Source organism: Trichechus manatus, unplaced genomic scaffold (assembly GCF_000243295.1).
Source record: "Trichechus manatus latirostris isolate Lorelei unplaced genomic scaffold, TriManLat1.0 scaffold00211, whole genome shotgun sequence".
Taxonomy (NCBI): Eukaryota; Metazoa; Chordata; class Mammalia; order Sirenia; family Trichechidae; genus Trichechus; species Trichechus manatus.
In genome coordinates, this window is record NW_004444147.1 from 3,592,430 (window position 1) to 3,606,285 (window position 13,856).

The window sequence follows — 13,856 nt, forward strand, 5'->3', positions numbered from 1 at the left end:
GTCAGAGATTAATATTGCCACTCCTGCTCTTTTTTGAGTGTTGTTTGCTTGATATATTTTTTCCATCCTTTGAATTTTAGTTTGTGTCTTTAAGTCTAAGGTGTGTCTCTTGTAGGCACCATATAGACACGTTGTGTTTTTTTATCCAATCTGCCACTCTGTCTCTTTATTGGCACATTTAGTCCACTTACATTCAGCGTAATTATTGATAGGTATAAGTTTAGTGCTGTCATTTTGATGTCTTTTTTTGTGTGGTGTTCACAGTTACTTTGTTCCACTTAATTTTTGGTGCTGCGTCATTTTTCTTTATGTATTTTCTTTTCATCTTTTTCATTGTTGTTGATTTTGTGTTTGCTGAGTCAGTATATTTTTCTAGTTTTTTATTTTGACTTGTAGGATTGTTAGTTTCTTTTGTGGTTACCTTAATATTTACCCCTATTTTTCTAAGTTTATACCAGTCTTTTATTTATATCACGTTGACTTCCTCTCCATATGAAAAATCTATGTCTACATTTTTTAAATGCCTCTCTTTTGTTTTATTGTTGTCATCTTTTACATATTGACATCTGTTTCCCTATTTTCAGTGTTTTAGATTTGATTTACTTTTGTGTCCTCCCTATGTGGGTTGATATCTGGTTGCTCTGTCGTGTGTTCTAGTCTTGGGTTGTTATCTGATGTTACTGATTTTCTAACTGAAGGACTCCCTTTATAGTATTTCTTGTAATTTTGGTTTGGTTTTTGCAAATTCCCTTAACTTCTGTTTATCTGGAAATGCCCTAATTTTGCCATCATATTTGAGAGACAGTTTTGCTGGATGTATAATTCCTGGATGGCAGTTTTCTTCCTTCAAGGCTTTATACATGTCATCCCATTGTCTTCTTGCCTGCATAGTTTCTACTGAGTAGTCCGAGCTTATTCTTATTGACTTTCCTTTGTAGATAACGTTTCGTTTATCCCTAGCCGCTCTTAAAATTCTCTCTGTATTTTTGGTTTTGGCAAGTTTGATTATAATATGTCTTGGCGACTTTCTTTTGGGATCTACCTTATGTGTGGTTCGATGAGCATCTTGGATAGATATCTTGTCATCTTTCATGATATCAGGGAAGTTTTCTGCCAACAAATATTCAACAATTCTGTCTGTATTTTCTGTTATCCCTCCCTGTTCTGGTACTCCAGTCACTTGTAGGTTATTCCTCTTGGTGGAGTCCCATATAATTCTTAGGGTTTCTTCATTTTTTTTTAAAATCCTTTTATTTGATTTTTCCTCAGATAAGTTGATGTCAATGCTTTATCTTCAGTCTTACTAATTCTGACTTCCATTGCCTCATTTCAGCTCCTGTGACTTTCTATTGAGTTGTCTAATTCTAAAATTTTATTGTTTATCTTCTGGATTTCTGTTTGCTGTCTCTCTATGGATTCTTGCAGCCTGTTAAATTTGTCATTATGCTCTTCTCTAGTCTTTTTAATTTCCTCTACTGTGTGATTTACGTTTTACTTAATTTCCTTCCTAATTTCTTGAAGAGTTCTGTATATTAATCTTTTGTATTCTGCCTCTGGTAATTCCAAGAAATTCTCCTCCTCTGGAAAATTTCTAGATTCTATATTTTGGGAGCTTGCTGAAGCCATCATGGATTGCCTCTTTGTGTGATTTGATATTGACTGTTGCATCCAAGTCATCGATAAGTTATTGTATTTATTTATTTCATGTTTGCTTACTGTGTCCTAGCTTCTTGTTTTGCTATCCCCAAATAGGGTGCTCGTATGAGCTGGTTTGATTATTGGCACCTTTCAAGCTCTAATGTCCTGTCACCAGGTGGTTAGATCTGTTGCTAGGTATGTGAGCTCAGGAGTCCGCCCACTCCTCCTGTATGAATTTAGCTCAGGTGTCCAGGTAGATAGCCACCAACTTTGTGGTATAGACTGTCACCTACAGTCCTACACATGCATGGGTGATTGGTGTAGGCACAGGCATCTGTCTGCAGCAGGGGGACACACTCTGATCAAGGCAGGGGGCTGACGGCCACCCCTGGTTGTCCAGGAGGACGCAGTGTCCCTGTTCCCTAGGCCGTGTAGGTGGGTATGTTTTTCTGCCAGACTGTGAGAAGCTAATGCTGTTGACTATAAGGACTGGGTGGCACCTCTTATTCATGGGCCCCTGTCACAGGTGGCTGGGCGGCGTGAGTGGAGCCACCAGTCTTCAGGCCCCTGAATGGGTAAGTGAAGACCCTGCTTAATGGGCAGAGCAGTGTCAAATGTCAAAAACCTGCCACTTCACAGCTGAAACAGTTGAAGTTAGACTTCCGGTATGTACCCTGTTGTATTGCAGTAATGGGGGCCTACGCGGTTTAGATGGGCACACACGTCTGTGCGGGGGGAAAGGCACTCAAAGTCCATGGATCCCTGATGCCTGTGCCTAGGCAAAGAAGCTGTGCCTACCCTGGGTTCCTGGCTTAGGGGAGCCGGCAGTTTATTTTTCCCATTTGTTAATTTGCTCACTCTCCAAGGCTGGGAGAATGGCTCTGGGTGTGTGACGGATCCTACTTCCGGCTCAGGGGACTCGGCAATTGCTGAAGCCAGTCCAGGACCCAGCGCAGAGCAGGGAATGTGGGGGTGGGGAGGTAAATGGGAGAGAGGTTTTCCCGAAGGGGGGTGTTTTTGATCCGCATGGTAGGCCTTATGCAAGTACGTATCTTTCGCCAGTCCAGGGCTGCTTCTCACTGGTTCTCGGTGGCGGTGTAGACTCTCTGACGCTGGGTCTCTCCTGGTGCAGAGTACGTGCCTCCCAAGCACCACCGCTTGCCTGCCTCACCGCTCACCTCTGAGCTGATCGGTTCTGAAGGGCTCAGGCTCTCGCCAGGTCAGGTCTGACAACTCCTTGCTGCTTTCGAACTGTCTCTCCCTGCCCCCGCCAGTCAGTCGGGTTCCTCTACTCTGCGTTTGATGTTCAGGGCTCCCAAATTGCCATATGTAATCGATCCACTTGGTTTTTTGGGTCTTTATTGCAAGAGGGTCCACCGGAGGCATCTGATTACTCCGCCATCTTGGCCCCGCCTCTAAATAAGTTAATATTTTTAAAGCATTTAGGTAAGTGCTACCACATAGGAAGTATACACAGTAAATCCTGCAAAAGCCAGAACCTGCGTAAAGTGGAAACCTGTCAGAGAAGGAAAACTGAAATATTTTCCATTAAAAGGAGTGATAGAAAATGGTGAGACTGCACCCTGTCAAAGGCGGAAAACTTGGTGAGACCCAGAAAAACAAGGCAGTCCTGTCAAATTCTGGCACTCACAGTTTCAGTGTATGAATCAAAAACCAAAGCTGTTGCTGTCAAGTTGATTTCTGACTCATAGCTACCCTACAGGACAGAGTAGAACTGCCCCATAGAGTTTCCAAGGAGTGGCTGGTGGACTCGAACTGCCAACCGTTTGGTTGGCGGCTGAGCTCTTAACCACTATGCCACCAGGGCTCCGTATACAACTCTTCAAAATATATCATTCTTCTAATGCCTTGTGACTGTTTCCTTACTCCCTCCTTTATTGCTTATATCTCATAATTAAACCGTTTCCAGATGTTGGGTGGAACTAGTCCTCTACACATTTTTCGTTGAAGTGGGAACTTTTTTATTAGGTTTGTAAATCTGTGCTACTCTTACTTGGAAAAGTATATTTTAAGTGATTCCGTCTTATGAATTTGATTTCAGCTGTTAAACGTTTAATGAAAGAAGCGGCAGAATTGAAAGATCCGACAGATCATTACCATGCGCAGCCTTTAGAGGTTAGTTTCTATCTCTGTATTCTTTGATGAATTTCAGTACTTTAATATTGATGACAGATTCTTTAAAATTGCTGTTTTATTGCTTTAAGTCATTATTGATATATTTAATGTGATTTATTGATATATTTTGTTTGTTAGCCATTCAGAATGAATGAAGCAGTTTTCTGGTCTCTGTAAAATGGTTCTCAGATGGTAAATTGGCATTAAGTCTTAAGTATGAGGGAGGGAAAGTGGAAAAAGCCCCAGACTCTTTACAGTTTAGAAGGCCTAGCCTCTAGACGGGACTCTGCCGCCAGCCTGGGCTTTTTGTACAAACATCTTTACCCCTTTTCAGTCTTCTCATCTGCAAAAAGAGGATATTTAAATCTACTCAGTGTAGTTTTCATGGTAATAGTGAGAATAAAATATAATAATGTATGTGCAAGTATTTTGCAAACTGTAAAATACTTGGTAACTGTAAGATATTAGTAGCATATGTATTTATATTATTATTTATAAATAAGCTCTCAGACATCTATAAGGGATAATTTTTAAAGATTCGTTAAAGTAATCCAAATTTATGATAATAATTTGATTATAGTATAATTATCACTAATTGGTAGTCTTCCAAGGATTAATTTCTAGTATAATTAAATCTATAATCTTATTTATGAATACATAACAGCACTTAGAAGTTTTTAATGTATTTGTTTAAAAAAAATTTTAACTCTAATGAGACATTAAAACTAGATTAAATAGCAAACCGACTTTTGTTCTTAAAACAAATTTTATGCATTAGAAACTGTTCTAGCAATAGTATAAAACATTTTATTTTTCTGGCTAGTAATATTTCTGATATTCATTTTGGTACAAGTGATCAAACATTAATATTAATGAATCCTTGCTGGTTATTGTTTTTACTCAGGATAACCTTTTTGAATGGCATTTCACTGTTAGAGGGCCCCCAGATTCTGATTTTGATGGTGGTGTTTATCATGGACGAATAGTACTGCCACCAGAGTATCCCATGAAACCACCAAGCATTATTCTACTAACGGTAAGAATTATTGGCTTTTTGAAGTGCTTGCAGTTTGACTTGCAAAGTATAATCATACTCATTTTCATTAAGAAACAAAATAGAACATTGTTATAATTTTGCTTCTGGAGTCCAAACCCTAGAACTAAGAATTTTTTTTCTCCCAGAATAATTCCTAGGCAGCCGATGCATCTGAGAAATACTAACGATGCTAGCAAATGCATTCATGTCATAGTGTGGTTGTTAGGATTCCATGAATTAATGTTATCAAAGTGCTGGGCACAGTGCCTGGAATATGGTAAGTACTCAGTAAAGGATAGCTAATGTTATTGTAGGAAACTTGGTGGTACAACAGTTTGAACCCACCCGGTGGCTTTTCAGGAGGAAGACCTGGTAATCTGCCTCTGTAAAGATTACAGCCTAGAAAACCCTCTGGGGCAGTTCTGCTCTGTCATGTGGGGTTGCTGTGAGTTGAAATCCACTTGATGGCACACAACAGCGTTATTGTGCCTGTAGCCACATATCTCCTTCAACTTCTCACCTTTATTACCTTCTCTTTTTCTTAGTGTCCTCATCTTTGAAATGAGGATAACAACACCACTTAGCTCACTGAACTGATGTGGGCTTAAGTGAGTCAGTGTCTTATATGTAGCTCTCAGAACAGGGCCTGACAGAGAGTCCACAACAAATGTTAGTGATTGGTATTGCTATTTATATCTCAGAATTTTTCTCCATTTTCACATGTCTTATCCTTTATGTGAAGGAAAATTATCGATGCAATTTTTTCTGTGACCTTGTTCCATCAGTAAATTTCTTTAATTAAGCTTTCCTCCCTCATTTCTTTTCATTTGTAAGTGTGTTTAATTCTCTAACCTTAACAAAGCAAAAACAAAACACAGAAACTTTTGTTATCTTAGGTACCACCTCAAGCTGTTGTCCTGTGTTTCTCCTTCATAACCTCCAAGGTATCCGTCCTCTAGTTCAGCCTGTGGTGGTCTGGCTTCCACACACAGCACTCGATTGAAACAAGCTCACTACACCAATCTGAGAGGCCATTTTGAGAAATCCCATTGCCTCTTCTCAGTCTTCATCCTGTTCCATCTAAGTTAAGTATTTGACACACATAGGTAGCAAATGGTGAAACAAAGTATTCATCAATAAATACCAAATTAGTGCCTCATTTACCTATATTTGATGTAGTGGAAGGAATACTGGCTTTAGAGCCGATAGACATGGATTCTGAGCATTACTTTTTCTGCTACATCATGGGCAGGTTATGTAGTCTCTCTGAAATTCAGTTTTCTCATCTATCAAAAGGGATGTTACGTGTGATAAATATAATCACACTATGAAGTCCCTGACACATAAAGCTACTCAGCAAATATTAGGTGATGTTGAGAATTGTTAATACTGGCAGTAGGGCTGGAGTAGGGTCCTAGAGGCACCCTATTGTGTCAGGATTTACTCCTTTTAGTTGTTAGATCATGGGGAAAGGGGTGGTCTACATGGAGAAACTTAGGGCAAAGTTGGGGCAGCAGCTGTTTACCAACAAGTACAGAAATATTTTAAAAGTTAACCAATGATATGGCCATACTTAGCACACTGGCTAAAAGCCAGTCCTGCCCTCCTGATTTTCAATATTGTACTCTTTCTGGTTCTCTTCTTCTCTTTTGACAAGTCTTCTCCAGCCTTCATTCCGCAAATATTTATTAGACACATATCGTGTACCAGGTCCTGTGGGTGTGGCAGAGAATAAGTAAAAAGCCTGCCCATGTGGAGCTTAAATTCTAACTTCATGCCTCTTTTTTCTCACCCTTCCCCTAAGTAAGAATTCTACAGATTCAGAGTTTAGCTGTTGTCCCTTATTTTTATGAAATGGCTTCAATGAATCACTTCTGTGAACACAGCTACCGAAAACCAAACCTGTTGCCATCGAGTCAATTCCGACTCATAGCGACCTATAGGACATAGTAGAACTGCCCCATAGGGTTTCCAAGGACCTGCAGGTGGACTTGAACTGCTGACCTTTTTGGTTAGCAGCTAATCTCTTAACCACTACACCAGCAGGGCTCCCTGTCTTGATATTGACGATGACCGGCAGGCGGGTAGAAAAGTAGGTAGGCTGATGTCAGAAGATATACATAAGATCTATAGAGTATCTTCTGACATCAACCTACCTACTTTTCTACCCGCCTGCCAGTCATCATCAATATCAAGACATCAGATCCATGTTTAAAACTGAAATTGTTATCTTTGATCTTCCTTTTCTGTGTTCCTATCTTATTAAATAACATCATCTTTCTTAAAACCACTCCTGTCTCAGAGCTCAGAACCTTCTTCTCCATGCCTTTCCTCACCAACATCTCGTTAGGTGATACTGAGTCCTTAGATTTTATGCTAGATTTTACCTTAACCTCTTGCCTTATGTCTTCTCTTTAGATCCTTCACAGAGCCTAGCACGGTAGCAGGCACAGAGTTAGAAAATCAGTAAATCTTTATGTATTAATTATTTAGATTTCAGTTGTGCAGCTCAGTTTCAGAAAGGTGCTACAACAGCTTCTAAAAACAGCTTTTAATTATTCAGCATCCAACAAATATTTGTGGAGTGTCCGTAAGAGGGCACTTATAGATGTGTTCCCTTGGAGGTTACATTATTTTAAAATTATTATAGAAAGTATAATAAACACAAATACATAATTTTTTAAGTGTATTATTTATTCCAAAGGCTAATGGACGATTTGAAGTGGGAAAGAAAGTCTGTTTGAGCATCTCAGGACATCATCCTGAAACTTGGCAGCCTTCATGGAGTAGTGAGTATTAATTTATAGTGAAGATGAATTTTATATAATTTTAGTCAATTCATAATTATGAAGTATAATATCTTCTTGAGATTAAAGCTGGTTTGGATAAATAATTTTATATTATTGAATAAATAATAAAAATGCTTTTCCATATCTAGATTTTGCCACCATTTGAAGACAGCCCCCCTACCTATACCTTTTCCGTTGAAAGCTTTTTTTTTCTTTTTGCAGAGTAAACCTAGTTCCTTTAACAAAGCAGCTTACATTGATGTTTATTTTTTATTTCAGTAAGAACAGCATTATTAGCCATCATTGGGTTTATGCCGACAAAAGGAGAAGGAGCCATAGGCTCTCTAGATTACACGCCTGAGGAAAGAAGAGCACTTGCCAAAAAGTAAGTGTTACATTTCATTCTTGATTTAGGTCCAAATACTATTCTGGATGATGACTGTTAGGAGAGAGGCTGTGTCTCTTACTTTTGTAAGTTATCTTGGCTTATAGGATCCAGTCTTACCTTTGCTATTCTAGAAATTCACTTGTACTAATTTCTCCAGGGGTGACCAGAGTCTATGAACTAATTTTATATTATCTAGTTTTTAAAAGTAGTTGATAATATCAACCTACAATGGGAGATATATTCTCCAGGAAAACAATATTGGTCATTTGTTGCCACTCAGGCAGTTTTATGGATGGAAAAGAATCAGGGCAGTTATTTATCTGTAGCTTTCCACAAGATAAAAAACTCCTTGAGGATAGAGAAGGAATCCACTTTATCCATCTTTGTATATATGGTATCAAGCTCATGTCAGGTACTGAGTAAATGATCTAGAATAAATCAAAGGAGTTAGATTTTCTTTATCAGGTAGTGATTGCCCAAAGGTATTGCCTTCTCTATTTTGCTCAGGTGCATTTCTGTCTATAAAACAGCAACAACAACAGTCATTAGATTCAAAGTATACCCTCCTTGGGACTACTGAGATACAATTCTTAATTTTGATTATTTTACTTTTTTGAATGCTCTGCTACTACCTTCCACCCTTCAGACATATTATGTTTATTAAATTATTATATGTCTTACCCTAGCACAGCCCAGAGTAGGCCCTCCACACGTTCGTTAAATAGATTTTAGTGTCTGGAAGATTTGGTAAACTCCCTGGTCTCCTCAACAACTTTTCTTTTTAAACCTTATTCCCAAATTCTGGGAATATACCTTAGTCGCAGCTACTGTGCATGGATTACAGTATGTACTCTAAATACATAGCATTTGTTTTTCTTTAATTTCCTAAGGTGACTTTCTTAATTCTTTTATCCAGTTGACTTCATGTACAAGGAAAAAGAATAAACTTGGTTTCTTGTTGGAATTCTTAGTCTATAGTCTAGATTCTTAGTCTATGATAGAGGCTTTTTTAAACAATGATTTTGCATTCAGCCATGATAGCATACTATCCTTGTGGATATATTCAAAATAACACTTGCCTTTACATTTCATCTGACTTCTCAGTTAAAAGTGGACTCATTTTGAGGCAAATAATTTGGATACAACTGATTCTTAATGGGATATGGACAGCAGTGCTGCTTCTGGTGAAACAAATATTCATCAATAAATAGTAAATTAATGCTGCTTTTACATATATTTTGTTTATTTGATGCTACTTTATAAATGTAAATAGCATATTCTTTAATACCTACTTAAGATTGAACTAGAAATATGATAAAAAGCAATTTAAAAACTTTAGCAATGTAACAATATATATTTTTATATTTATGAATACTTTCACTCATAGAATATCATAGCTTTAGGGAAGGTTTTTTTTTTTTTATTGTTGTTGAAAATATACACAGCAAAACATACACCAATTCAACAATTTCCACATGTACAATTCAGTGACATTGATTACATTCTTCAAGTTGTGTAACCATTCTCATCCTCCTTTTCTGCATTGTTCCTCCCCCATTAACATAATCTCACTGCTTCTTAAGTTTGCTATCTAATCTTTTGAGTTGCTGTTGTCAGTTTGATCCCATATAAATAGTTCTTTAAAAGAGCATAATGCTCAAGGCAGATATTCTTTACTAATTAAGCTAAACTGTTGTTTAGTTTAAAGAAGACTTCAGGGAATGTTTTTAGTTTAAGGTTTAAAAATTATCTTAGGACAATAGTTTCAGGAGTTCATCCAGCCTTAGTGGCTCCAGAAAGTTTAGATTCTGTGAGAATTTGAAATTCTGTTCTACATTTTTCCTGCCTTTTGATCAGGATTCTTCTATAGAATCTTTGATCCAAATGTTCAGTAATGGTAGTTGGGCACCATCCAGTTCTTCTGCTCTCATGGCAAAGCAGGCAGTTGTTTATGGAGGCAAAAAAATAAAACAAAACATTCCATTTCCTCCTCCTGTGCTTTAGGGCAGTTTTGGCCGTGTATGATACAAAGGGGCAAATTAAAACATGGAAAAACAAATCTTAGGAAATAGTTTGGTTTTTTTTTAGTCTACTTAATATAATCAGTGATAGATTCATCCGAGTCATCAGATTTTCCGCAAGTTCTCTGTCTTCCAAATTGTACTGCTGATAAGTAGCTATTTAGATTAATCAGAGTTTGTGGGTTTTTCCCCCTGGAAATATCTATAAATTCTGTTTTAAATTTTTTTTAAAGTGATGAAATATATATAAAACAAAACATTTGCCATTTGAACCATTTTTACACGTACCGTTCAGTGACGTTAATTACATTAACCATGTTGTGCAACCATCACCACTATTCGTTTCAAAGTTTTTTCATCGCCCCAAACAGAAACTCAGTACCCCTTAAGCAATACCTCCCCATTTCCCCCTTTCACTCACCTCTGGTAACCACTAATAAACTTTGGTGTCTGTACGTTTGCTTATACTAGATGCTTCATATAAGTGGGATCGTACAATGTTTGTCCTTTTGTGTGTGACTTATTTCACTCAGCATAATGTTTTCAAGGTTCATCCATGTTGTAGCATGTATCAGAACTTTATTCCCCTTTGTGACTGAATAATATTCCATTGTATGTATATACCACATTTTATTTATCCATTCATCTGTTGATGGACACTTGGGTTGTTTCTACCTTTTGGCTATTGTGAATAATGCTAAAGTGAACATTAGTGTACGCAGATCTGTTTTCGGTCTTGCTTTCAAGCCTTTTGGGTATATACCTAAGAGTGGAATTGCTGGGTCATAAGGTAATTCCATGTTTAACTCTGTGAGGAACCACCATACTGTTTTCCACAGAAGCTACACCATTTTACAATCCCACCAGCAATGGATAAGGGTTCCAGTTTCTCTACATCCTCACCAATACTTGCTATTTTCTGTTTTTCTGATACTAGCCATCCTAGTGTGGGTGGAGTGGTATCTCATTATGGTTTTGATTTGCATTTCCCTAATAAATAGTGATATTGAGAATCTTTTCATGTGATTATTGGCCATTTGCATATCTTCTTTGGTGAAATGTCTATTCAAGTCCTTTGCCCATTTTTTACTTGAGTTGTTTGTCTTTTTGTTGTTGAGTTGTAGGAGTTCCTTATATATTCTAGACATTAAACACTTATCAGATATATGATTCCTAAATATTTTCTCCTTTTTTATAGGTTGTGTCTTCACTTTCTTGACAAAGTCCTTTGATGCAGAAAAGTTTTTAATTTTGATGTCTAATTTATCTGTTTTGTCTTTTGTTGCTCGTGCTTTTGGTGTCGTATCTAAAAATCTGTTGGTGGAAACTAGGTCCCAAAGCCTTACTCCTATGTTTTGTTATAAGAGTTTTATGGTTTTAATTCTTAAGTAAATTCTATTTTTAATTGGCTTCTTTACTGCTTTATGTATTTCCTGTCTTAGTTATCTAGTGCTGCTATAACAGAAATAGCACAAGTGGATGGCTTTAACAAACAGAAGCTTAATTCTCTCACAGTTTAGGAGGCTAGATGTCCGAATTCAGGGTAACAGCACCCGGGGAAGGCTTTCTTTTTCTGTCAGCTCTGGGGGAAGGTCCTTGTCATCAGTCTTCCCCTGGTCTACGAGCTGCTCAGCTCAGGGACCTCAGGTCCAAAGGACATACATGCTCCTGGCTCTTCTTGCTTGGTGGTAGTGAGGTCCCTCTTTCTGCTCGATTTTGTCTTTTATATCTCAAAACAGATTGACTCAAGATACAACCTAATCATACAGATTGAGTCCTGCCTCATTAGCATAACTGCCTCTAATCCTGTCTTGTTAACATCATAGAGTTTAGGATTTATACCACATAGAATAATCACATCAGATCACAAAACGGTGGACAACCGTGAAATACTGGGAATCATGGCTTAGCCAAGTTTACACACATTTTTGGTGGCCACAATTCAATCCATAATAGTTCCTGATAAAACAAAGATCATTTGAGTTTGTTAATGGACTTTTATACACAGACTTAAAATAGTCTTGTTATATGTGATCTTGAGAACAGTATAATAGACAGTCTGTATATATTGTTATTGTGTAGGTCTAAAGATTATTTTTCTTTAGATAGTATATTAGGAAAAAAAATGGAATCTAAGCCCTAGATTTTTTTTTTAACACCAGCCTTACTAACATATGGAGCCCTGGTGGTGCAGTGGTTAAGAGCTCATCTACTAACCAAAAGGTTGGCAGTTCGAATCCACCAGCTGCTCCTTGGAAACCCTATGGGGCAGTTCTGCTCTGTCCTATAGGGTCACTGCGAGTCGAAATCGACTTGATAGCCATGGGTTTGGTTTTCTGGGTAGTTAACGTATTTGTCTCAGATCTATTAATTTTCTAACTTTGAGCATGTGGGTAAATGTGATGTGGAATTGTCCAACTTAATTTATCCAGTATTTGAGTGCGTCTTCAACTATTTGATTTATACTCATAAAAAAATACTTCCTGCCAGATCACAGGATTTCTGTTGTGAGGGATGTGGCTCCACCATGAAGGATGTCCTGTTGCCTTTAAAATCTGGAAGTGATTCGAGCCAGGCTGACAGAGAAGCCAAGGAACTGGCTAGACAAATCAGTTTCAAGGTACTGTAAATTCATAAACAAATTCTAATTATGTAGCCCTTTTGTTTACTGCAGAATTCTGGGTAGAAAGGAAAACCGTATAGTTCTAGTGCAGTAAGTTTTTGAAAATAATTTTTATTAAAAAAAGTAATAATATACATTCACAAAGGTCTTACAGCATAGTGGTTAAAAGCTTGGGCTTTGGACCACAGTGTCCTTCAGTGTCCAGTTCTTGGGAGAAGTTTTTCCTTCTGTTTAATTGTAGTGCCCAGAAGAGGAGGTGCTCAGTAGATGTTGGTTACTTTCTTCCTTCTGAAAATTCGTATTGTACTTAAATCGCTTATCTGAAAATGTTGGGGCCAGATATATTTTGTATGTCAGGTTTTTTTAGATTTTAGAAAATACGGTACATATACCATCTGTGGATCCCTGGTGGCATAATGGTTAAGTGCTTGGCTGCTAACTGAAAGGTCAGCGGTTCGAACCCACCAGCTGCTCCACGGGAGAAAGATGTGGCTGTTTGCTTCCGTAAAGATTTACAGCCTTGGAAACCGTATGGGGCAGTTATACTCTGTCCTTCAGGGTCACTGTGAGTCAGAACCAACTTGATGGCAACAGGTTTGGTTTGGATGCCATCTATTAACACCTGCAGTGGGATTATGTCATTTGACTGCTATGACAGTAACTGTACCCTGTAGTCAAACAGATTGATATTTTCTCAGCAGACTTGGGAATATTCACACTCACATGGAATAAAGACTGTTAATAACCTCACATCAGTTTATGTCAGGCTTTGCCTGAAAAATGAGAAAATAATTTTTAGTTGTAAGTGGTTTTTGGATTTTGGAATTGTGGATTGTGAACTATGGGTGTTGGTTTTGACCCTCACCAACAAACAGCTCTTAGAGAACAGGGACTGTCTGTTCCTCTTCCTGTAATACCTGTCACAGTGTGGGACATATGAATACTCAGTGCTTCACTGATTGGTAATAGAGACTAAACTAGCAATTAAAATAAATCTCAGAGAAGAAATTTAATAGATTGTGGGTTATTCTGTACTTTTCCTCTTGTAACACTGCTTTTGGGTGTGTCCTTTTTATAGGCAGAAGTCAATTCACCTGGAAAGACTATCACTGAGTCGGACTTAAACCACTCTTTTTCACTAAATGATTTACAAGATGATATACCTACAACATTCCAGGGTGCTACAGCCAGTACATCGGTATGGCTTTTGTCTTTTTTTTTTTTT

The 13,856-nt window shown here is 37.8% G+C and overlaps 1 protein-coding gene across 1 annotated transcript in view; it reads left to right on the plus strand.

Annotated features, from left to right (window-relative positions):
• Positions 1-13,856, plus strand: part of UBE2J1 (ubiquitin conjugating enzyme E2 J1) — a 37,361-nt gene that overhangs the window by 14,947 nt on the left and 8,558 nt on the right. Inside the window, exons 2-7 of the mRNA XM_004388425.2 lie at positions 3,701-3,774; positions 4,679-4,810; positions 7,515-7,599; positions 7,879-7,984; positions 12,499-12,628; positions 13,710-13,829. Coding sequence (XP_004388482.1) covers positions 3,701-3,774; positions 4,679-4,810; positions 7,515-7,599; positions 7,879-7,984; positions 12,499-12,628; positions 13,710-13,829 — 647 coding nt within the window. The remainder of the gene's footprint in view (positions 1-3,700; positions 3,775-4,678; positions 4,811-7,514; positions 7,600-7,878; positions 7,985-12,498; positions 12,629-13,709; positions 13,830-13,856) is intronic.